At 38.3% G+C, this 26,599-nt stretch overlaps 2 protein-coding genes across 3 annotated transcripts in view; one reads left to right on the forward strand and one right to left on the reverse strand.

Annotated features, from left to right (window-relative positions):
* The window catches only part of slc22a23 (solute carrier family 22 member 23), a 110,142-nt gene extending 98,062 nt beyond the window's left edge, over positions 1–12,080 (reverse strand). The window contains exon 1 of the mRNA XM_065277019.2: positions 12,005–12,080. Coding sequence (XP_065133091.1) covers positions 12,005–12,013 — 9 coding nt within the window. The 5' untranslated portion in view covers positions 12,014–12,080. The remainder of the gene's footprint in view (positions 1–12,004) is intronic.
* Positions 1–25,422, forward strand: part of dspa (desmoplakin a) — a 28,585-nt gene extending 3,163 nt beyond the window's left edge. The window contains exons 4-24 of one of the 2 annotated variants that reach the window (XM_065276985.1): positions 708–930; positions 6,045–6,170; positions 6,738–6,797; positions 6,935–7,102; positions 7,309–7,413; positions 9,818–9,913; positions 10,692–10,817; positions 11,745–11,897; positions 13,966–14,120; positions 14,210–14,336; positions 14,445–14,631; positions 14,742–15,106; positions 16,289–16,467; positions 16,604–16,742; positions 16,953–17,146; positions 18,443–18,605; positions 18,865–18,948; positions 19,038–19,145; positions 19,246–19,344; positions 20,290–22,095; positions 22,442–25,422. In XM_065276985.1, coding sequence (XP_065133057.1) covers positions 708–930; positions 6,045–6,170; positions 6,738–6,797; positions 6,935–7,102; positions 7,309–7,413; positions 9,818–9,913; positions 10,692–10,817; positions 11,745–11,897; positions 13,966–14,120; positions 14,210–14,336; positions 14,445–14,631; positions 14,742–15,106; positions 16,289–16,467; positions 16,604–16,742; positions 16,953–17,146; positions 18,443–18,605; positions 18,865–18,948; positions 19,038–19,145; positions 19,246–19,344; positions 20,290–22,095; positions 22,442–24,901 — 7,123 coding nt within the window. In that variant the 3' untranslated portion in view covers positions 24,902–25,422. The remainder of the gene's footprint in view (positions 1–707; positions 931–6,044; positions 6,171–6,737; positions 6,798–6,934; positions 7,103–7,308; positions 7,414–9,817; positions 9,914–10,691; positions 10,818–11,744; positions 11,898–13,965; positions 14,121–14,209; positions 14,337–14,444; positions 14,632–14,741; positions 15,107–16,288; positions 16,468–16,603; positions 16,743–16,952; positions 17,147–18,442; positions 18,606–18,864; positions 18,949–19,037; positions 19,146–19,245; positions 19,345–20,289; positions 22,096–22,441) is intronic. The other variant, XM_065276986.1, reaches the window with a different exon arrangement.
* The last annotated feature ends 1,177 nt before the right edge of the window (positions 25,423–26,599 follow it).

A 26,599-nucleotide genomic window follows, 5' to 3' on the forward strand; every position in this document is an offset into this window, starting at 1 on the left:
CCCTTGTGATGTCAGAAGGGGTAATACCGCCCCTTAATCTGCACTATCCAACAATTTGCTCACACTTACAAAGTGGCAACTTTAAAATCCTATTTTAAATTATCTGTGGGGTATTTTGAGCTGAAACTTCACATACGTACCCTGGGGACACCAAAGATTTATTTGACATCTTAAAAAAGTATGTGAAATGTCCCCTTTAATGTACACTTTAGAATATAGCCTATTGCTCTCTATGTAAGTAAATAATAACAGTAAATGCATTTCTAATGTAGTTACACATGACTGCATTTTCTTCTGCTTTCAAAAAATGTCCAGATTTTTTCCATTAACTTTTAAGTAGGGTTATAAAATGATTAAACATGATTAAAAGTTTGTGTTGGCTTAATATATATATACATACATGCATAAATTGTTATTTATGTTATGCTATAAAAAGGTTATTCATATTAATTTGTTTTATTATATAATATAAATATACAGCATAAAATTATAAATATACATAATAACAAGATCACAGATCTGACACTGATTTGACTTTGTCTTCCTTTTATCTTAAGTATCCTCTTTTGAAACCGTAATTAGTGGAGAATATTTTTTCTGATGAAAAAATACGTTTAAATTAAAACTTTGATTTTATATGAATGTGAACCACCCAAATGTGTGTGTTGATAAAAGCCAAGGAAAATAAAGCTTTTTTTGTCTTTCAGTCTAGAGGAGTGCCGTGGCTTCCATGCAGATATCCGAAACTCCATCACAGGCACCACTATTAGGAGAACCAGCAACACAATGAACACCATGAACAGCATGAACGCCATGAACACCATGAACACCATGAATACCATGAACACCATGAACACCATGAACACCGCAAACTGGGAGGACCACAGCAAAATTATCCAGGAGGCAATATCATGGATCAACCAGAAAAAGGTGTTTATAAACACACACATTAACCTGCTCCTCTACCTTACTCAGATCAGTCTTACTTGAATATTGGTTAAAAATAATATTTACGTAATAATGAGCCATTCATTTGTGAATATCTGAAGATATGCATGTCGTAATCACTCCACCTAACAAAATAATCTTTTAGCATTCAGGCCCGACAGTTAGTTAAAGATCATCTTATATTATAAACCCTTAATTATGACTACTACCAGATTTTTGATCACATGTGAATCACACCAATTTCACATGTGAAAAAACACATGTGATCACATGTGCATAATGTGGTGACAATTTTTTACATGTGGACAACATGTCACCACATTTGCCACATGTGATCCACTGATTTTACATGTGATCACATGTGTTTCACATGGGATTCACATGTGTTTCACATGGGATTCACACAAAAATGTTCCAAAAACACACATTTCACATGTGAATTTGCACATGTGAAATTTGTGTGACTTTTCTGTAAGGGCGTTTCTTAGTGCTGTCATGCAGTGGCAAGGCTACATAGGGGCCAGGGTGGCACTGATTGACAGCTGGCCCACCCAGTCAGAAGAGACACACAATATTTTTTCTGAAGAAATCACACATGAATGACAATAATCTCTTTAATAATATCGCTCAAACATGCATTATCAGAAATAAATAACTATTTCTAGCACTTGCATGTGTTTCTAAACCTTGCAGATGTTAACGTTCAAACCATTTTAAAATTTAAGCGAAGATGTTAAAGGGGACATATCATGAAAATCTGACTTTTTTCATGTTTAGCTCTTTCCCCGCCAGCATTTTTCATGATTTTCACAAAAGTTTAATGCCTCCCAGAAAATGATCTTCTTTAAATATAAAAGCATACAATATATATAATGAAAGAGAAGTTTTATCCTACCTTCATTTGTTCCTTTTTTATCACCTCTCAAATATGGGTGGGTTTCTTCAAAAACAAAATTTTGAGCAAAAAGCTGAGATAATAAAATTCTTGTAAAGGACGTTTGATAGAGATCAGATGCAGAGCGATCCTCAAAACTTAGACGGACAAACAGCTGTTTGCCCTAGGGCGATACTTCCGGGTTTTAAAAGTTGTGGTATTGCTGATTGACGAGATAACTTGTCAATGGCGGGAAAGAGTTAAGTGCTATAATTGGGTCCCCAGTCCTTGTATCAATCCTAGAAAATGTGTAAAAGATCAACCCAGTACCTTAGTTTTGGTATACCATTCTCTGCAACACAATTCAGAAAGAAATCAGATTCGTGTCAGTGTATGGATCCATGCTTATCCGGTCTTAAAGTGGCAGTACCCTTAAAAAAGACGTTTTTAACTTTTTTAACTTTGTTCTTTTCTATATAATTATAATTTCTTGATTTGTTCTTATTTTATTTTCTCACCCCCATTTCTGTGCATGAGGTTTTATGCGTTCAGTGTTTTGCGAAATCCGTTTGACATATTTTGCAGACTTGTCATTCGCTGTAATTGAAGAAATATTTGAGGTTAAATTCAAGTTGAACCTCATCCACAGCAACTGTTTTGATTTGATCTCTTAGACCTATCTTTTTATTTGTTTGCAAATTAAAATGATTGTCGGACTTGGTTGGACAGATTCACTGGCTGTTACATCTAAACTTCATTGTATGATAACTGTGAGCGGTGCTAATGGCAGGTGTAGTTTAATTATGATAATGAATAGAGGAGTTGTGCTTTGCAAGACATGCAAAGATTGCGAGCTGCTTCCTGCCATCAATTTATTTAGCCCTGAGAAATGCATTTTCATATACAATAAGCATGACCAGAAACATGCAAATGAAAAAACTGGTGGTTCACTTCCATGATTCACGACAGATTGCAGTCATATCGTATCATATTTGCAAACTGCACCAACCAAACAAATGAAACCTTAAGATTTATTTGGCCTCAAAATGAAAGTGTAAGCATGAGATCCTTGAAATATCTTCTTGCGATCAGCAGGAAACACTACTGTTGTTTGCAAAGAAAGGTCATATTTAGCACATTTTTAGCATGTGGGATGAATTGGCTTTCAGCTCCAAATTCCACACCTCACTTATATAAGAGATTTCTGGAGCTTCTCTTTATGTAACCTCAAAAACAAAACTGTTGCCAAATGTAGTTTCTGTGCTGCCTGGAGAAAAGCCAACTTGTTGAGATGAATATTTGAGCTCGCACCCTGTTGAATGACAGGAGTGAAGAGTTAACAGCCCGTACAGCTTAGACTGACAGCACCGCTTAGGAATTTAATCTCCCCCCTCGTGTCCGGGCTGGTTGAGTGGGAGTGTGATGGGATTCTGTCTTATCTCACATTGTGACCCACTGAAATGTGATGCCTTTCCAAATAATAGAGGGAGAGGGAGAGAGAAATAGTGAAGGAGTGTTTGTGAACATGCTTGCGACAGACTGTGTTAGATGCTGACTTGTTGTTACTTGTGAGAGTTTCCACACCTACAGCAGGAGACACACCCGGTATTTAGGACCACTCCCATTTCACTGCCCTACTGCACCACACCCTAAAACCCGTTCACCTCATCATGACCTAATCTCAGTTTAACTCATCCTGATGTAATTTTATTTCACATAAGTGCCATTTGATTCTTTTTCTTATTTATCTCTGTCACATTGAATCTGACCTGTCAGACATGATCAAGTTAAAATAATAAAAATCTGAGTACTATATATCATAAGTACAAAAGCATTTAAGTATTTTATCAGACTCTTAATGAATTCTGCCTAAAACCGGTATTTCTGAATGCCCCGAGGGCGGGATTAAGCAGATTTGATGCGAAAGTATTTGATGAACGTATATGTGTCGAGAGCATTCGGTTACAATCGTTATTTTGGACGTAGTTGCCGTTTAGTAGCTCTTGCATCTGAACTCTTCATATTTAGATTTACTGATGATAAAATATAAAATAAAGATATAGGTATAAGCGAAATTGCATTTGAACTTCACTTCCAGTCGTCACAGTGTACTTAGTTTGTATGTTGTTTGGAGATGAGTAGCTTGTTATACGGGTTTTGAGCGAGGGTTATGAGAGGGTAAATGTTGACTTTCGGGTATAAATGAGCTGGGTTGTTTTAAAGCAGTTTATCTGTGACTATTAGATTGACCAAACTGTTATGGAAGTGATTTTCACAACATAAGTTTTAAGCAAAAACATTATAATAATTTTTCTAAACATGCAACTACCTTAGGTCTGGGCGGTATATTAAGTTTTGATTAGAAATGTACCTATCGAGGCCGATACTGATAGTTTGGTGGTTATATTAACTTGCATTAACTACATTCTGAAGATTACATTTTCTGAATGTTATTCATTCATATAATGAGAATTAATATTGAACATTAAAATACTGATGCTTTTTTACATTTTCTATAGAGCACACATTCCTTGCATTTTCCTGTTATATTTTGATTGACAGGATATATCGGCTATGACGTTTTTCAATCATTGAAAGTCAGGAGTCATGGAATATTCAGGATTTTTCTTTGTTGCTTTAAGTGTTAGTTTACATTTATCAAAATGTTCTCCGCTTGTTAACTTATGACGTAAGTAATACCATTTCCAGGTCCAAGCCTCCACTGACTACATTTTAAACCGCTGTTTATTGGCACTGTTTATTCATTTCAAGTATTTAAGCTACATTTGAATGTACACTACATTATCCAGGCTCACGCCATCCCGGACATATGTCATGGAAATTCAGCTTTTTAGTCAAAGTCAGGGAAAAGTCCATTGGCCTAGTGTCTGATATATCGGTGCATCTTTAGTTTGATTATATACCGATATTTTTTCCCCAGTGCGATACAGCATGAGACAATACCATCTATATAGACGTAAACTTTCAAACCAGCTCACATGTTGTGTATCTGCATTATTTTTAAACAGGGAGGAAACCTCTTTGAATGATTTCATCAGACACTGTTTTAATAAAGATGGTTGTGACATCTAACCTGAGGCTTTGGGAGTTGCGTGTAAACATTTATTCCATTTTGTATAAAATAACGAGATATTTATCGTATATCATCATTCATCCCAAAATTACAGAGATATGAATTTTGGTCAGTATCGCCCAGCCCTACTAAATTATCAAAGCTGAAAATAATTTTTTCTTTCTTTCTTTCTTTTTAATTTGTCTCTTTTATTGTTTTTTGTTTCTTATTAACATGACAGATTTTTAAACTCTCACTGTTCTGTATACTGTACAGATTTTCCACTCTTATCATCTACCTGCGACACACACACACACACACGGTTACCACAGGTTTAACAGAGCATTCATTGTGTGCCTCTGGCAGGAAGGAGGGGTGAAAAACAGGGAGTGGCTGTAGAGACGAAACAAAAGCAGTGAAAGTGTCTCATGCGTAACTGGTTTGGATAGGTTCGTGTTCTTATCTGCCCTGAGCTTGGCTGTAGTGAATAATTCTGCAGTCACTCAAAACAACATTACAATCATTCTCCGGACCCTGATCCTAATTCCCAGGTATATAAAAGCGTGCTAAACTGATCTGAGATCAGCATTAAAGTGCTGTTGTAGTGCACAGCTGGAGTTAACGATAAATCGCTGCCACCTAGAGGCCAAGATTGATGGTGTCATAAACTACACGAATCATTAACATTATACAAATATCTGGATTATAACAGAGCGGCTTGTAAAGAATCACACTGAGCTTAATCTGATGATTTAGATAGATTAAGTGTCCATTTTCTATGCATTAAGCTTTTTGAAGTTTCCCGAACACTTCCAGCTGGTCTACAATTGTTGGAAAAACAGATAGATAGCACCCATCCAAAAATATGCCATTGGTTAAAACTGTTTTGCTAGCAATACAGATTCACAATTAACACAACCTTAATAGGAAAAATAGTTTAAATATAAAAAATCACAAAACATTACTTTTGTGAAAATGTCCCAGATTAATGTGAAATAATTACTTATAAAATAGTGTGTTTATATAACAGTGTTTTTATTATAATTGCTACTTGCGGTGAGGGGAACTCCAGTAGGTGTGTAGGTGTGTAAATGTAATGGGTGTGGCATGCATATTTACCTGAGTTGTGTGTTGTTTTGTTTGTTGTAGCGCCTCATCGAGACCTCACCCTTTGGCGAGGATGCAGAGACCATCAGCCAACAAATCCTGAATCACAACAAGTTTCACAGTTCAATTCAGAGAAGCAGTGAGGTGGACCGAGCACGAGATGAGATGGTGTGTTTGTGTGTGCGTGTGTGTGTGCATGCGTGTGTGTGTGTGTGCATGTGTGTGTTTACACATATGCTGGGCTATTTTCAATCCATCGCTAGGTCAAATAGGGATGAACTCAATGCCCTTGGTTTGTAATTTAACATATGCTGGGTTGTTTTAACCCATTGTTAAGTCAAATATAAACATTTTCTGGGTTCAGTGTCTGGATTTGTCAAAAAATAACCCAGCATATTTTTTTTTTTTTGAGTACATGATTACTGCAAGTAGGAATCAAAATGTATCCATAGGGATTTTAAAGCAATTTTAACCATGAGCCAAAACCTACACACACTTGTGGATATGCATTTTTATTTTACTAATTTTTATTTTTTGAGGTTCACATTTGTGGGGTCAAAAAGGAAAAAAACCCAGCCGTTAGGTTAAATTAATGCAAAATATTTTAACGTTTCAATATTTTACACAACAATGGTGTTGAAAGAACCCAGCATAGGGTTAAATTGCGACCTAATGGGTCTGGTTCTAACCTTTTGACCCAACGATGAATATTAGATGAATATGTTTCTCCTTCAGATGCAGAGCAGGGATAAGGCTGGACTTAATTCCCTGGAGCAAGACTGGGACAGTTTACAGGTTAGACTAAAGTCAATTCATAACATAAATAACAATGACTATTATCAACAATATAATAATACAATCTAATAGTAATATAAAATGAATGAGGCACAATTCAAAGCATATCTCCTGGTCTTTTCTTCTTCACCATATAGAAAATGTCCCACGCACGTTCGACCCAACTGCGAGAACTGCAGGGCATCATAGAGGAGATCTCCAGGGCCATCATGTGGGTCAATGACAGAGAAGAAGAAGAACTGGTGTTTGACTGGGGAGACAAAAACATTGATACCTACATCCCCCAAAAACAAGAGGATTACTCAGTAAGAACACAAAGAAAGATGCACACAAATACAGTCTGCTGAAGTCAGTAATGCATATACAGCCTGATCTCATATATGTAAGGTGTAGTACACATGCATGTGGGTAGGGCACAATAGCTGGACATGGTTGACATAGAATGGCAAATATTGCAAAAGAATGACATTGGATAAATCTCTGATGTAGTCAAATTCTTTTCTTCTGTTAGAGACTGATGAGTGCCCTGGAAGAGAAGGAGAAAGAGCTGAACAAACTGAAGACAAAGGTGGACGGCCTTCTAAAGAACCAACACCCAGCATCTGATAAGATAGAGGTAAGCTATTTTACAACTATAATATTATTAACACAAATTCAATCGCAAAATATTAGTATGGTGTTAGACTGGAGTAACTGGATCTGCAAATAGAATAGAGAATTCACAAGCCTGCACCTGTATGTTTAATCCTAACTAACAGTTATTAGTTCCCAGAACATTCCCCTAATGTTAGTTTTTGGTTCTGAGAGCAATAGTTATTTTTTGTTTTTAAAAATAACAACATAGTTAATAGTTAACATTTGTTTTTGGTTAGCCAGGAAAGTTTTTCACGAAAATAGAATGTTATTTTTAGGTTAATAAGACGTTGTTGGGACGCTGTTGTGGGGACGTTGTTGGGACGTTATGGAAAAGTAGCATGAAGTTAGGAGAACGTTATTTTATGGTCTTAAAAAATAACCTAAAAACATAAGAGAAGTAACTTTTAGGTTATTTAAAATAACCACGCTGCAACGTTCTTGTAACAATATTTTATGGTTTCCTATTATTTGGTTCCCAAAATGTTAGCAAAAACATTAAGGGGAACGTTCTGTGTTTGCTGGGATGTTTTGTAATCTGTATGTTTTTGCATTAAAGGGATAGTTCGGCCAAAAATGATATTAAACCCATGATTTACTCACCCCCAAGCTATCCGAGTTGCATATGTCCATCGTTTTTCAGACAAACACATTTTCGGATATTTTAGAAAATGTTTTAGATCTTTCAGTTGATTAAATGTAATGTTATGGGGTCCACCCATAGTCCACGACCTTCAAGTCCCAAAAAAAGTGCGTCCATCCTTCACAAATTAAATCCAAACGGCCCTTCTGAGGGTAATCCGCACGGTGTTGTTGTAGAAATATCCATATTTAAAACTTTATTAACGTAAATAAATACCTTCCGGTAGCGCCGCCATCTTAGTCACGTCGCATTCAGGAGATAGTATTAGCGTAGTGTACGCACTTTTCTTAGTGACGTATGACAAATTCGGAGGGTGGGGGCACTTTTAGGTTATTTAAAATAACCACGCTGCAACGTTCTGGTAACAATATTTTATGGTTTCCTATTATTTGGTTCCCAAAATGTTACCAAAAACATTAAGGGGAACGTTCTGTAATCTGTATGTTTTTGCTTAAAGGGATAGTTCGGCCAAAAATAATATTAAACCCATGATTTACTCACCCCCAAGCTGTGCGAGTTGCATATGTCCATCGTTTTTCAGACAAACACATTTTCGGATATTTTAGAAAATGTTTTAGATCTTTCAGTTGATTAAATGTAATGTTACGGGGTCCAGCAATAGTCCACGACCTTCAAGTCCAAAAAAAGTGCGTCCATCCTTCACAAAATAAATCCAAATGGCTCCACGATGATAAACAAAGGTCTTCTGAGGGTAATCCACACGGTGTTGTTATAGAAATATCCATATTTAAAACTTTATTAACGAAAATAAATACCTTCCGGTAGCGCCGCCATCTTAGACTCCTCTGTATTCAGGAGATAGTATTAGCATAGTGTACGCACTTTTCTTAGTGACGTATGACAAATTCGGAGGGCGGGGGCACAGAGCAGCAGCAGAGTAGCCTCCGTAGGCCGCGTAAGCTCTCATCCTGAATGCGGACGCGACTAAGATGGCGGCGCTACCGGAAGCTAGTTAAGTTTTAAATATGGATATTTCTACAACAACACTGCGCGGATTACCCTCAGAAGACCTTTGTTTATCATCCTGGAGCCGTTTGGATTTATTTTGTGAAGGATTGACGCACTTTTTTGGGACTTGAAGGTCGTGGACTATGGGTGGACCTCGTAACATTACATTTAATCAACTGAAAGATCTAAAACATTTTCTAAAATATCCGAAAATGTGTTTGTCTGAAAAACGATGGACATATGCAACTCGGACAGCTTGGGGGTGAGTAAATCATGGGTTTAATATCATTTTTGGCCGAACTATCCCTTTAATACAGTATTGCCAAGTCTATCATAAAATTATTTCGTTTTATTTTACACGGGGCATATCATTTCATGTTTAAGTGTTATAATTTGGTCTCCAGTGCTTCTATCAACCTAGAAAATGTGAAAAAGATCAACCCAGTAACTTAGTTTTGGTAAACCATTCTCCACACGCATGTAAAAAAAATAGATCATTGAAATTTGGCTTCTCTTGTGATGTCAGAAGGGGATAATACCGCCCCTTCATCTGCACTATGCAACCACGGCACTGCCATTTAGTGCAGAGATCAACTCATTTCTATTTAAAAGTCACACCCAAAAACAGCACATTTTCACTCACACCTACAAAGTGACAATGTTAACATGCTATAATAAATTATCTATATGATATTTTGAGACAGAACTTCACATACGCAATCTTAAAAAGTCTCTTTGGCATTGTCTTATTGTTACTTCTTACTGTTTCTTGCAGGCTTATGTGGACACATTGCAAACCCAGTGGAGCTGGTTGTTGCAGATTACCAAATGCATTCATGTTCACCTGAAGGAGAACGCTGCTTACAGCCAGGTGAGGGAAAGAGAGATTGGCGTACAGAAATAAATCTTTACCTGGTTGGTCTGTTATGCTGCTGAACCATCACCTATGTCAATGGATAACCAGTGTAATGTCATAGATAGATAAGTAGATTATGCAAAGTTTATCTTCCATTGGTGAATGGTTTGTTAGGATAGGAAAATATTTGGCTAAGATGCAACTATTTGAAAATCTAAAGGTGCAAAAAAATCTATTTATTCACCTTTAAAGTTAGCATCTTGTATTACTAATGATAAATAAATTATTTAAATATATTATAGTAGGAACGTAAAAATATGTTCATGAAACATGATTTTTACTAATATCCTAATGATTTTGGCATTAAATATTTGTATCATTTTGACCCATACAATGTATTGTTAGCTATCTTTACAAATATACCTGTGCGACGTAAGAGGTTAGTATGGTTGTGTATAACACAAAGTACAGTGTGTTTTATTTGGCCAGTTTCTAAAACAAATTAATTCAATCCTTTAAATGAAAGATCATCATATATAAACACACTGTGCAGATGATAATAGATCATTATACACATGATTAGCAACAACTATAGTAATCGGTTAGCACATTCCTGCATTTATTTTCGAACGTAATTAATTTTTGGTACATTGTCAGATACTTTATCGATAAAGTCGATTTAACTGTGGTGAGCATAGGTTAAAGCTTAGGAGTTTCCTGTTAAAACAAGAAACATTGGTTGTTGAAACAACACAGAAGCTGTTTACTGGATTGTGTGTGTTATGTTTTGTAGTTCTTCAAGGAGGCCAATGAGACGTACACCAGACTCCAGAAAGAACACGAGAGCTTCCGTAAGAGATTCACATGTGACAAGAACACATCACTGGACAACCTCATAGAAATGCTCAAACATCTGGAGGTAAAGCAGCCGTCTGTGTATTAATCACCATAAGATCTTTAAATATGCAAAGGAAAGACTTTAAAAAAAAATTACGTTTAAAAGTCTAAGGCTGCTATTGAAAAGGCTAATACTTTAAATATTTAAATCTTCTGGGTAAAAAAGTGAGTTTCACTTGACTCATGTTGCGTTAAGGACGACATGCACTTGAAATAGAGGCAAGGAAATCTGACCTTTGTTGATGTGGTCAATCTGTGCATATTTGGTCAATGAAACAAAGCAGAATCTAATTTATATTGTATTCTTTATAAATAAACTTTGCATTATACATGATGTTAACTTCCAAGGTTTAAATTAGATTTATTTTCATTGTATGACTGTCACCTATTGGTCCAGTGCTTATTAACTACACAATCATGTATGTGGATTTTCCACTTTACACACCCAAACATGGTTTTAATTTTAGGTCAGCAGGTACAATATACGACACAAGATTGTTTCAGTATTTTTAACGCCATTCCAGCATCTATGGCTATATTCATGGTGCGAACCGGTTAATCCACGAAAGTTATCTTATACACACCCATCGATATACACAGGCAATTTGGCATTTTGACATAACCTGCATGTTGTGGCCTGTAGGAGAAAACTAAAGGAAACCGAGAACATGCAAACCCTACACAGAAAGGCTTGAACCAAGACCCTCTTTGCTATGAGGCTACCCATTGAGCCACTGTGCCGCCCTGTCCCTCCTTTGCGGTGTATTAGGTGTTACATTGCAAGCAAGTCATCAAAACAATAGAAGAAGGCCTGTAATAGTGAACTGTGTACTTCATCATTTTTGTGGTTTTCTTTGTGAATACGACATAAGCATGCTATGCAAATCAGTACTAAAAAGCTGTTGAAACAGGCCCGTTCTTATGATGTTGTGTACATTTGTGTTTGTAGAAAGAGAAGGAAAGGATCATGGAGAGTAAGAGGCAAGTACAGACACTGGTCAGCAAGTCCAAAAACATTGTGTGTCTGAAACCTCGCAACCCAGAAGAGAAAAGCAGCGGTCCGGTCATGGTGAAAGCGCTGTGCGACTTTAAACAGGACCAGGTGAGCTCTCCTTTTAAATAAGGTCTTAAATGGTTCTTTTGATCCTTTTAAAGGTGCTCTAAGTGAATTGACACGTTTTAGACCATAAAACATTTTTTGTTACATACCGGAAACATCTCCTCACTATCTGCTTGCTGCCTGTCCGCTGATCAAACTGTAAAAAAACGCGATCTCTGTAGACAGCCCAGGCTTCACAAACGGCAATATCAACATAGTGGTCAAACCTAGCACCACAAAACAAAACAAAGTATTCCAGCCAATAAACGACAAAAAGGATTTGGGGGTGGGGGTTGGGCGCATTCATGAAAGCACGGAAGGGAGGGGGAGGAGTTAGCTACGCTCCGTCTGTTTGAAAACAGTTCAAACGTCAACAAAAACTAACGCAGATTCGCTTAGAGAGCCTTTAAAGGTGAATTGTGTAAATTTAAAAGGGTCTCTTGAAAGAAATGCAATATAATATACATAACTATATTATCAGTGGTGTATAAAGACCTTACACAATGAACTGTATTGTTTTTATTATCTTAGAATGAGACGTTTTTATCTAAATATACCGCTGGTCCCCTTACATGGAGGTTGCCGTCATTTTTCTACAGTAGCCCTAAACGGACAAACTGATCTATAAAGCGTGTTTTGTCACTACGTTGTCTTAGACGATGACATGCTTGTCCTGTGGCTTCTAACGTAGTTTCTCTATGCGTTTCGAAAGGGAGGGGTGAGCAAGGTACTGGGCCATTGGTTGCAATTCGCCCATCTCACCACCCTATTGTCGCTTAAACTTACACACTGCACCTTTAAATAACTTTTCAATAAAACTTTCATGTAGTTAAAGATAGACACATTCTTATTTTGTCACAATAAATGGGAAACAAAAAATATAATTTGTTATAAATTAGTATGATTTTTGTTCATTTGTTAATAGTATAATTGTCAAATGTACATAGATTGCGTAGACAAAATTAAAAGAACAGATCTTTTTATTTTATATGAAGTCTGATTTATGGTAATGACAATTGACTCACGAATCATGTAAATTAAATGAACCAGTCCAAAATGTTTTGTTAAATGTATAGTTTGGATAATTTACATCAGCACAGGAAACATTGACATTGCCTTACGCTAATTATGCTTAAAGGGGCCATGGCATGAAAATCTGACTTTTTCCATGTTTAAGTGCTATGATTGGGTCCCCAGTGCTTCTATCAACCTAGAAAATGTGACAAAGATCAACCCAGCAACAAGCACATGAAAAAATAGGTCATTGAAATTTGCCTCCTTGTGATGTCATAAGGAGCTCTTATTATCATAATACCGCCGCTTAATCTGCACTATCCAACCACAGCACATCCATTTAGTGCAGAGAGAAAGAGAGAGAGAGAAAATACATTTTTGCACACACCTACAAAGTGGCAATTTTAACATGCTATAATAAATTATTTATATCTTATTTTGAGCTAAAACTTCACATATGTGCTCTGGAGACACCAAAGATTTATTTGAGATCTTAAAAAAAGTCTTGGGACATGGCCCCTTTAATAAACTGATAACATGTTGGGTCATGTAAACGCATAAAAGGTTTTCTTTTATCGGGGAAAGCCTATAAACGGCGTAAGCAAAAACCGATCGACACATGAAGTTTATGTTCATTACCCCGATTTCGTGTGGCATGTGCACATGTCTCCGGGTGTAAAAGATAAACGTCACAAGCGGAAGTAAGCGCAAAGTAACCCATAAAAGTCTCTGCTCGACTAAAGCAGTTGGCAGAGAAACTGCAAAAATAAAAGCTGATGTTATATTTACAGGTTCTGGAGACACGAAAAGAAATACAACAATATAACTTAAGACAAATATGCCGTCGGCTATTTGACAGACAATTATGTACTATAGGCGGTGACGTCACTGCCTGGGAGAAACCTGACACATCTCCAAGTCCCATCTAAACGCAGTTTTCTGCATAGCCGGTTTATTGATTTTTTCTACGAAAAGCTGATTTTTTGAAAGTTATCTGCTTATTCTGTACATGTAAACGCACTCATTGACTCAAAGTGTACACACGTGTGTGTTGCAGAAGGGCATCCTGAATGGCAACACGGGCATTCTGAAGGACAACTCCCAGCGCAGTAAGTGGCTTGTGACTGGACCTGGAGGACTGGACATGCTCATACCATCAGTGTGTCTGATCATACCACCGCCCAACCCACTGAGCATCAGCGTGGCCAACAAGTACATACACACATATACAGATAATGACACACAGCCTCTTATGGCGAAAGAACTGTATTGAGAACTGACTCGTGGATTTTACTTCACAGGAACGAGCAGTACTACGAAGCCATCATGTCGCTCTGGAGTCAGCTGTACATTAACATTAAAAGCCTGGTTTCCTGGCAGTACTGCATGAAGGACATTCAAAATATTAACTCCCTCACACTTACCATGGTATGAATTACTACATTAATATATACAGATACTACAATAGAGGTCACGTCTTGTGCTTAAAGCACATTCATTTCATTCGATTTGTTTCTCATCCTTTGTGTCTTTCAGCTCTCCCAAATGCGTCCCGAGGAGTATCGTAACATCATCAAGAGTCTGGAGATGCATTATCAGGAGTTTACGCGTAACAGTCACGGCTCTGAGATGTTTGCGGATGAAGACAAGAGAATGATGGAGCAGCAATACACCGGCGCACAGACATATTATGACCAGTTGGTGATTCAGCTGCCCAACTACAGTAAGTCCAGACACAACATCTAGTTAAAGCAATGCACTGTAGCTTTTTAAAGGAGACTACACGAGGACAGGACCTTTCTGTTAGATCCTTAGGTTTCATTTGTCTTTCAGGGGACAGTGGGATGGAAAGCCCGGGGAGGGTGGTGATCAAGTCGCCGACGGGTGAGAAGAAGGGAGTAAAGGAGAAAGAAGGGCATAAAACGGTAATAGGCAGTGTGAAGACGGTGGTGACAAACGGGAAGACGACGATCAGCTCAGGAGGAGGAGGAGGAGCAGGAGTAGGAGGAGGAGCAGGAGGAGGAGCAGGAGTAGGAGGAGGAGCAGGAGTAGGAGGATTAAACCTTCGATTCATGTCAGACCTGAGTGCTCTCCGATACAGACTGGAGACAGCGGAGTCAGGTCTGATTCAAGATCTCCACGTGCCTCTGAATGAGAAGAGCGTACAGCAATGCTCACAAAGACTTGTGCGACTCCAGGTATACACATCATAATGACATTATTTTAACCAGAGACATGTGTGACCCAGTTTGTGAAGTTTTCTCCATATCTATAAAGATAATAATTCTGTAAAAAATAACCTCAATGTTTTTATATATTTTAAAATCGCCATGAAATTGCATTTAAACACACATTTTTTTATGAAATATTGTAGTGTTTTTTATAAATTACTTATCTTTATTTTTTTATTATGTGCCTTCATAATCTTTAATCAAAAACGTTAACCTCCTTCCCTCCTCAAAACGACTTCTCTTCACTTCCTGTCACAAGGAATGGCACGAGGGCGGGGCTATCGGAGAATTTGTATCTGTCTGGGAAAAGATCGCAGCGATTTGCCATTAGCAACGTGGCCGAACTTACAAAAATCCAATAATTTCTTAATAGACAAAATTAAGCCCAGCCCAAATAATAAGCCTTTTCACTCGGATATACGTCACAATACGGAAAAGAAGACGATCGCTACTTCAGTTTCATGATGACTTTAATATCAACTGAGTATAGATATAGTTTCCACCATCGGGCAATAACTATGCTCCCATTACAGCTTAACAGAAGTATTTTACCTGTATTTTTGGAACACATTTTCAATTTTTAGCAATTTTGTATTCATTATTTGAGGATGCTATGCATCATTTGATGTATTTGAACTCATATAAATGAAAATTTTACATTGTTAGGTAACAAAATATGAAACTAAATTAAAAAAAGTATTTATTTTAGATTTATGTATTAAAGAGAGAGAGAGGCCAAGGCACAATATTCCTCAAATATTTTTGCAATAATAAGATAGACTTCCGAAAAATGGACAAAATATTATACAAATTAACATTATATCAGCCATTGACTCTGTCTCTATGTTTCTTCCCCTTTTTCTTAATATCGCAATATTCTTATTGGTTGACCACTAAAAGCAATTATTGGATCATTTATATAATGTGATTTTAATGCTTAATATTTTATATAAAGGTAAATTGTTCAAAATAAAATATCTATAATGTAGTACCAGGAATTTTATTCCCTTGTGAATACATTTTAACTTATAAGCATATTATTCTTAGCCACAGATTTGGACTTTAAAGTCAAAATGATTGTTTATGTTTCCATATTCATTCTGATGCAAGCATTTTTTCTAACGGTCTGTTTCTGCTGTGTAATTTTAGGGTGTGAATCATGATCTGGACACTATCCGGGACGAATACCTGCGCCTGAGAGAAAAGATTTTGAGAGAGCTGGAGGGCAGCACTAACGCTGAGCAAACCCGCTTTCTGCGCACGGAACTGGACCACATCAACCAGAAACTGGGCAACCTGCAAAGCTTCTCAGCTGCATATATCCAGAGGCAAGAACATTTAATCTGCTTGAACAGGACAATGTTATAATAATCAAGCTTGTCTTTAAAATGGTTCATTATGATTGGTTGTCTTGAGAGATCGTCTCTTAATGTTCTTATCAGGATTTGTCTTTAATGTCTTCAGGCTCAATGCTCTTCAAGCTATGCTGCAGAGCGTACTGCAGGCCGAGGACATCATTAAAGTCCACGAAGCCCGTCTGACAGAGAAGGAAACCTCTGCTCTTGATCCAAACGAAGTGGAGAAATACTGTGTGACTCTCAAGGTGAATTTAAGCATTTAGCAGATGCTTTATCCAAAGTGACTCACGGTGCCAGTTGATCTGTACTGTACATTTTATCGGTATGCATGCATTGGGATCAAACCCATGATCTTTGCGCTACTAATGCAATGTTCTACAATAAATATTTACTATATATCTGAACAAGTCTGCTGCTTCACTATGAACTAAGTACATATATTTGTGCTTCTGCAGAACATGAAAGCTGAGCTGGAGCAGAAGAAAGGTGTTTTGAAGACTATGGAGTCTGAGCTGTCCAAGGCTATCCAGTATAATAGTCAGATCGGCCAGTCTTACCATCAGTGTGACGTTGACCTGTCCAGATACACAGAACTGGTCGGACAGATGACAGACCGGTGGCGTCGAATTGTGGCCCAGATTGATAGCAGGTAAAGTGTGATGCTGATTGTTGCTGCTGATTTTATTTGAGAAGTCGTTAAACACACATAAAACTTTTATGTTGAATAAACTTAAAAGTACAGTTCACTCTTAAATGAGTTAATTGTACTGTTTAGGGCTGTCATGGTTCTCCAAATCCTCGATTCAATTTTATTTTCGATTCTAAGGTCACGGTTCAATTCGATTCTTGATTTTTACATTTTTTTTTAAAAGAACAGGTTGCTATGCCATTTTTAGACTAGACTTTTATTGAATATAATATCTGACCTTGAACCCGGAGATGCCCTGCCATGTTAGTCATGCTGCCAGTGGAAAAATATGGTACACGCACATACCTGATAAAACAAAACCTTCCTGTCAGATGAACACCTTAAAAACTTTTATTACCGTCAGACGAGATTGTGAGTCTGTACACCAATAATTCGTGTTTAAATGCTGTTTTTATAACTCTTAAGCAACTGAAATAAGTTGTTGTGAAACTTAAACAGATCTCAGTTCAGAGAAACCACCGGTCCTGTCACAGACGCCGCTCTGCTGATTTTTGCTGTTTTTTGTTTCCCATGTAAAGAGCAGCTTGCGTGGTGTCTCCTGCATCTGCCATGCTATCTTTTAACTGGCTGTAACAAGTGAAGTTAAAGGAATAGTCTACCCTTTTGCCATATTAAACTATGTTATTACCTCAACTTACACCTATCTTTTTTCAATGCGTGCACTGTACAGCGCGTCGTGAATGTGTTAGCATTTAGCCTAGACCCATTCATTCCTATGGTACCAAACAGGGAAGCCACCAAACACTTTCGTGTTTTCCCTATTTAAAGACTGTGACATGAGGAGTTATACCAGTAAGTATGGTGCCACAAAATACAACTTTTTTTTGGTACTATAGGAATGAATGGCGCTAGGCTAAATGCTAACACATTCACAACGCGCTGTACAGTGCACGCATTGAAAAAAGATAGGTATGTATTAATTCGTCTAGGTTGAGGTAATAACATAGTTTAATATGGCAAAAGGGTAGACTATTCCTTTAAAGGAGGTTGACTCGCAGCACTCAACACGTGTGACCGGATGTGACATGGGGGCGTGGCAGCAAGGATGATTTTATTTTTTAATTCGAAGTTCGAAGTTGTGACTTAATTTCGATCAAATTCGATTTCAAATCGAATTCGTGACACCCTTAGTACTGTTCAGGTTTACATTGTTCTTATCTTGTCCTGATTTTCAGCATGCAATCATAGATGCCGTGAGTATCAACAGTATTTTTAATCTTTCTCTTTGTTTCTCAGGACTTGGGACCTGGAAAAACAGTCGAAACAACTGAATCACTACAAGCAGACAAGTGGCACGATAAACAAATGGATGGATGATACACGTCAGCGTCAAAATTCCCTCCAGATTACTAAATTCAACAATTTGGAGAAACTAATGGAGCACCTGAACCAACAAAAAGTTAGTAACTGATCATGTCCTAGTCAAAAACCTGTTTAGTCCATATTGTAAACTCCAAAATCTAGAGAAATCAAACAAAGCCTTAAATTTATTTCTTTGCCAAAAACCTGTAAATGGATTATATGGAGCCTTTTTTGAACACATGTTTAATTTATGTTTATTCTCAGAAATGTACTGAATTTTATAAAATCATTAGTTTAGGGTTACTTTAAGTAAAAGAGTAATTTTGATTGATTTATATTTTTCTTCTAATGAACAGGCGCTGTATTCTGAGATAAAAGGAAAGAAAGAAAAAGTGGATGATGTGGTTACTGATGCTGACACATGTGCTGCCTCCATCAAGGTGAATGACATAAAATGTGCTTCATTTACACCAAGTGTATTGCGCTGAAAGTCTTTTCAGTACTTCAATACATCTTGTTGTATTTATAGGACTATGAGCTCCAGCTGGCTTCCTACAGTTCAGGTTTGGAGACGCTCCTTAACATTCCCATCAAAAGGACTATGCTGCAGTCTCCAGCGACTGAACTGAGACAGGAGGTAATGATAGTATATTCGACAGTGAAATACTAAAGTTGTTTTTAATGCATAATGGCATTAGTTTTTCTACAACTGCTGATTTGTAACTGTTTTAATGTAGGCAACAGAGATGCATTCACGCTACATAGAGCTCTTGACACACTCGGCTGACTACTACAAGTTTCTTGGGGAGATGCTGAAAAACATGGAGGAATTAAAGGTATTAAACATATGTATATATGTATATGTATATCTGTTGTAAATATATATGTTTATCATGCCAGCAATAAATAAACAATGAATATTGAATGAGAAATAAATTACATATGTAATAATTTAACATTTTTGCAAGGCAGTTAAGCATAATGTTTTAGAATTAAATACACATATACCTGTACAGTATCATAATAGGGATGTGCATCGATGCATCGCGCTCCCATTAAAAAGACCTGTCTAAAATCGATTCTGAATCGTAAGGCTCCGATTCAGTGTTTCATGCACAGCTTGTGCATGTACTATGGCTCCGTGATCAGTAGGAAGTCCTTATCAATCTAAAATCACTACAAGTTTGACTCGTTTATAACCTGCATTTAAAAAAGCAACACTCGTCAAACACAATCATTTAAAATATTCTTTATTATCATGAAAATACCTGAAACAATCTGAAGAACAGCTATATAAATATTCCTTTAGACATGTCCTGGAATAGTGTTTGGTATACTACTTCTTCTGTGGCACAAATGGTGATTCTAAGCGAGAGCGCCCCCTGGCTTTTGGATGTGGCTGCATTTCACCGTAATTCATTCAAATTCATTCATTGAGAAAACGCGCATTTGCCCGATTAATTGTCACAACCCTATATCATAAGTGACAAATAACAAATAAGGGGTTACAAATAAAAGAGAAATACCGAGAGCAGAAATAATAATACTACAAATGAGATATGTAGAAGTATATGGCCAATTCTGTTATAGTTCTCAATATTAGCCACTACATGTGAGTTAACTGGTTTAGAATTGAAAATACTAGCATTGAAAATTCCACTTAGTTAAAGTTTGAAACAAAAATGCTAAATGCTAAAAATGCTAAATGGTTAAAATATAAGACTATCTTGTTTTACATCTCTCAATAATGCATTTAATGTGTAACTTGTGTTTTTGATTAGATGCGCAACACTAAAATTGAACTTTTGGAGGAGGAGCTGAGGCGCCTGAAGGATGACCTCAAAGATCAAACCCAAAAGAACAAGTCATTGGAGGATAATCTGGCACGTTTTCGGCTGGAGCTCAACCAGTCTAAAGAACAAGTAATATCTTTGGAGCAGGTGAAGAGAACCCAGGTTATTCAGGTCAATGCTACAAAAGACAGCCTGGACAGCACCCAGAACCAGCTAAAGAGCTTACAAGACGAGTTGTCGCGCCTCACATTTGCTATTGAAGAGGAGAAACGCAAGCGGAGGCTGGCTGAGGAACGATATACCACCCAACAGGAACAGTATGATCTCACTATCCGCAAGAGACAGACGGAACTGGACGATCTCAACCAGTCGAAAAATCAATTTGAAAGGGCCATCAAAGATAAAGAGCGGGAGATCGAAAGGCTTAAAATGCAGCTGGAGGATGAAGCCTCTCGTCGCTCTGCAGCAGAGTCCGAGACCTCAAAGGTAAGATCACAGTTGAGCCAGGAGATTAGTAAACTAAAGCAAACTTATGAATCTGAGATCAACATCACCAAGACCAGTGTGCTCATGACGACACAGCAAAAGGCAGAGGAATCTGCGAACCTGAAACTCCAGTTGGATAGACTAAGTTCAGAGAAGAGAGACCTGGAGGAAGAACTTAGAAAGCAGAGGCTCTCTTTCAGTCGCGCAGAAGAAGCAAGGAAAAAAGCAGAACAGGAGGCACTTCAACAGAGGTCTTCAGTAACAGAGACTACCAAGTTGAAAAGGGATATGGAGTCGCAGATTCAGATCACAATACGTCAAAAAGAAGAGATTGAAATGAGATACAAGGCAGAACTGACAGAGGCTAACAGAGCTGCTCAGGATAGGGCCCGTCAGATTACCTTGTTAACACAGAACTTTGAAGAAGAGTCCAGAAAAAGAAAGGCCCTGGAGGTTGAGATGCAAAGCCTCAGACAATCTCAGACATCCACCACTGAGGTGATTAACAAACTGAAGATCTCCGAGCAAGAGTTGCTGGTCATCAAGCGAGAGCTGGAGAGGCAAACGAACGAGAGGAGCAAGTCGGAACAGAACGCCACCATACTGCAGAGTCGCATGAGTGAACTGCAGTCCAAGGTGAATGTGTTGCAGGCCGAATTGGACAAAGAGAGGAAGAATACACAGGAGGAACTTACAAGGAGAAAGCGAATAGAAACAGAGCTGGAGAAAGTAAATCAAATGTGCCGCGAATACACCACTACCATCACCACTCTACGGGTCACTCAGGAGAAAGAAAGTGCTTCGGGACGCAAGTATGACCAGGAGCTTCGTGGTCTAAGAGACGAACTGGACAGAAGTCAGAGGGAGTATAAGGTTACGGTAGAGAATTTGACCAGGGTGAATGCAGAATTGAAGGCCTTGCAGCAGCAGCTTATACAAGAACAGGCCCGTGTCCGTGAGGCCACTCAACGCAACGATTCTCTCTATAAGACTATAGAGGAGAAGAGTCGTACGCTAAATGAGAGCACCAATGAGATTGAGAAACTGCAGAGCCTCACTCAGAACCTTACCAAAGAACGTCTGCGGCTAGAGGAAGAGCTAAGGACTCTGCGAATGGAAAGGGATGACTTTCAAAGAGGCCTGAGCACCATCGAAAGCGAAAGTGCATCACGATTGTCGGCCATTCAGTTCCAGTTACAATCCAGCAATAACAGGGCACTGGAACTACAAGAACTAATCAATGAACTGACTAAAGAGCGAGAAAGTTTAAGGGTGGAAATTTCTCAAACCCAAAAGCAGTTCTCTGAGGTATTTGTTTTCAGAGAGAGCTGAATTTTTTATCTGAATCAGACGAATCACAATTCATCGCAATTTTGGCTTGTATGAAAACTGCTTTGCTGGATAACTTTTCATTGACCTTTGAAATAACCTTCACTGCATAGTGCATGCTTGCAAATTCATTTTCATTAGTTTTGGCAAAAATTCAATTGATTTAAAATTCAATTGAATTTTTTTTCAAGGTCATTTCACAATTTAACCTCTGTTTGCATGACTTGTTTTTTGTCCAAACTACAGCAATTCATGTCTAAATTGTTTTGTAGTACATGAATCTGTTATTGGTCTTTAATGAACCACTTTTCTCTTCTGTTTCCAGACGTCCCTGATGATCCAAAGGTCTGAGACTAAGTACAAAGATATCATGCAAGAGAGAGACAGTCTTTTGGCCAAACTGAAACTGCTGGACCAGGACCAAGGAAAGCAGCAGCGATATGAAGATGAGCTCAGACGCATTAAAGTCTCATTAGAATCTGAGACCAAACAGAAGCAACGTCTCCAGGATGAAATTGACAGAATTAACAAAGAGTTCATGTACTGCAAAAGCCAATACGAGTTGAAAGAAAGCCAGATCAGGCAGAGAGAGTCAGATAGAGACAAAGCAGAGAGAGACAGGGCTTCCCTACTCAGTGAGATTCAAAGATTGACTACTGAGCTGAGGAGTGTGGAGGAGCGCTACAAGTGTCGTATGGAGACCTCAGAGAGGGAAATTCGGGAGCTTACTCGCATAAGGCAGTCTTTAGAAATAGAATTGCAGAAGTTGCAACAACGTCCAGTCGCATGCCCTAGATGTTCACAGACTAAATCTGAGGGGTTGAATATAACAGTGAAAGGTCTCCGTTCCGAGGTCTCGATTACCGAGCTTGTAAATTCCAACTTGCTCGATGAAACAGATTTGGTTCAAATTAAACAAGGAACACTAACAAGTACAGATATCGAGGACAGGCTCAAAATGTACCTAGGTGGTTCTTCTTGTATCGCTGGTATTTTCGATGAGGCCAATAACAGGGTCATGCCCATTTACCAGGCCATGAAAGATGGTCTACTTCGACGGGGAACCACACTTGAGCTCCTAGAGGCCCAGGCAGCCTCTGGTTTCATAATTGATCCGGTCAACAATGTTTGCATGACAGTAGAGGAAGCATGGAGGAGAGGTCTCGTGGGACAGGAGTTTAAAGACAAACTGCTGTCTGCCGAGCGGGCCGTCACCGGATACACAGACCCCGCAACTGGAAAAATCATCTCACTCTTCCAAGCTATTGAAAAAGAGGTGATAGAAAAGGGTCATGGAATTCGACTGCTGGAGGCTCAGATAGCTAGTGGCGGCATCATCGATCCGAAAGGAAGCCATCGAATTGACGTGGAAGTGGCTTACCAGAAAGGTTACTTTGACCATGAAATGAATGACATTTTGTCATATGAAGGTGATGACACCAAAGGGTTTTTTGACCCCAACACTCATGAAAACCTTACATATCTGCAACTAAAAAAGAGATGCATCACAGATCCTAAGACCGGCCTCGTTCTTTTGCCTCTAAAAGACAAGAAAAAGCCGCAGCAAACAACAACAACTCAAAAGAACACGCTTCGCAAGAGAAGAGTGGTCATTGTAGACCCCGACACAGGGAAAGAGATGACTGTACGTGAAGCGTATCATCGGGAGTTGATTGACTACGACACTTTCCTGGAACTTTCTGAACAAGAGTGTGAGTGGGAAGAAATCACCATCTCGGGATCTGATGGCAGCAAGCGTGTAGTTCTTGTTGATCGCAAGACTGGATGCCAGTATGATGTTCAAGATTCACTAGACAGGGGCATTATTGATAAACAAAGCTTGGAAAGGTACCGTAATGGAACTATGACTCTCACCGAGTTTGCAAGTATGATCACCAGTAAAACCAGCAGCTCTGAGCTTGCCATCTGCTCCAGCAGTCCTGAAGATGTTGCTACTTGCAGCAGTCCCACCCCATCTTCTCCAACTGTCCGCAAGCGGTTCGCTAGTGTATCCATCACACTCTCACCTCCATCTGATATTTTTGATGACCAGAGCCCTGTGGGAGCCATCTTTGATACAGAGACTCTAGAAAAGATAACCATCCCTGAGGCTCAGCGGCGTGGTATAGTGGACACACTCACTGCTCAAAGGCTCTTGGAAGCTCAAGTTTGTACTGGAGGAATCATAAACCCAGCCACTGGCCAGAGACTCTCTGTGAAAGATGCCATACAACAAAGCATCATTGATGATGACATGGCTTTAAAACTGAAACCAGCACAGAAGGCTTATGCTGGTTTTGAGGATGTGAAGGCCAAAAGGAAACTGTCTGCCGCTGAGGCCATAAAGGAGAAATGGCTGCCTTATGATGCAGGCCAGAGGTTCCTGGAGTTCCAGTATCTGACAGGAGGACTCATAGAGCCAGAAACTGGCCGGCGGGTGACCATCGAAGAAGCCATCCGAAAAGGATGGCTTGATGGTAAAGGTGCACAAAAGCTGCAGGATACGAGGAACTACATTAAGAACCTTACTTGTCCTAAAACCAAGCTTAAAATCTCATACAAAGAGGCAATGGATAACTGCATGGTGGAGGAGAACAATGGTATGAAGATGCTCCAGGCTACTTCTATGTCTTCAAAGGGCATAAGCAGCCCCTACAACGTGTCTTCGAGTCCAAGCTCTCGCCCAGGATCTAGAGCGGGATCTAGAACAGGATCTCGTACTGGCTCACGCAGAGGCAGTGTTGACTACTCCTCTACAGTTAGTTTTAGTTATATGACATCTTAGTTAGACATTTGTTTGTAATCCCTAGGCTTAGTATGTATAAAGCACGTTTAAGGCACACATGAAAGAGGTTTTTATTCATGATTTAGGTGTGGGTTTCAGATACAGAATATGAACTGACATCAGTTATCATAAAAATATACACTGACTAACAGATTAGCTTCTAATCTCTAAACTTATGATGATACATTTTCTTGGGTGTTTGTTAAGATGTGTTTTTTAGTTTACTAATGTGATGGATTAAAGTGATTTTTGATTATTTACTCAATGGGAATTTAGATTTTTATGACATTTAGCATATTGTTTTTACAAATATTTTCCAGTTGGTTTATTTGGTGTATGACATCATTTTCAGACATTTTATTTTCCTTTAAACTAAATCATCAGCTTGCGTATTATCAACATGTTATCATTTAGAAACATTAAAGCTGAAATATGAGTTTGTGTCAGCTTAATTTGTTTAACCTGATTGTTTTTATGCGAGAATATAAACAATAAAGCATCGTATTCTATCAAAATATAAAGCATTCTTGTCTCCATCACTTAGTATGTGTCATCAATCAATCAAATGTTGACTTGTTGAATAAATCAGAGTTATATCATATAAGGAAAATACGGGCAAAAATTAAGGAACAAGCTTAAAACATGCTTTAAATCTCCAAATATTCTCAGTAGGCTACACTTGATAGCCCAGGCATAAATCTTGGTGGGGCAGGTCCCCCATCTTAGGGTTGTCCCCCCTAAAATTATCATTAAAAGCCACGTGTATTATTTATTTATTTGTAATAATTGTGTAGGTAATAAAACAATACAAATGCAAACAGGGCAGAAAAACTGCATTTGAAACATTTAGTCCCCCCTCCCTTGACTTGCAGTGGTTTGCTCCACTTCCTAAAATTGATCAGGATTGTGCCACTTTCCTCTAATTTAAGAAATAATAATTATTTAATATTTTTAGGTAGCCTTATTAATGAAACGATTTTAAAGCACTGATTTGACAGAGCCACAAATCATTTTTTTTATTGCTGCAACAACCGGGAATATTTCCATTAAAATGCAGCATACCTGGCACAGCAGGGAGTATTTCAGGTCTTTAGCAGAACTAATATGATTCATGCCCCCTTGTTCTCTGCAAGTCATTAAAGAAAACCACTAATAAAACGGCTCAGTACACAAGACTGAATCAGAGGGGGATTGTCTTCCAGAGGCGTCTGCTTTCCACACTGTGCCAGGCCACATTTGCCTAGTCATTCATCCATTGAAAAGGGGCGGAGATCTCTGACATGAGGAGACTAGGTCAAACCTTGTGGTTGGATACGATTGGCTTGTGAACTCAATAGATCTCTTTTATCCTGGCTGCTATTCATAAACGTGAAGCACTTTCTGAGCTATCATGTGATGTCATCATCACTAGACCCCAACACCCCTTGACTAAGACCATTAGACCTATTTTGGTATAACAAGGGCAGCATCTTTCAGTTAAGGTCACAAATTTGCATGACGGGGTGCGCCTTTGTGTAATTACTTCTAAAGACACCGCTGGGTAGGTGTGATCTCTTCGAACTTTATCATCTTTACTGTTTAACATCAGACAAACAACGTCATCTGCTGCAATTTAGCACATATATTTTGGATTCTTGTAAATATCCCAATCCTTGGTTATTGCAGATATGTTTAGTTCAGACCTGCGTAGACTTTATA

Source organism: Paramisgurnus dabryanus, chromosome 6 (assembly GCF_030506205.2).
Source record: "Paramisgurnus dabryanus chromosome 6, PD_genome_1.1, whole genome shotgun sequence".
Taxonomy (NCBI): domain Eukaryota; kingdom Metazoa; phylum Chordata; class Actinopteri; order Cypriniformes; family Cobitidae; genus Paramisgurnus; species Paramisgurnus dabryanus.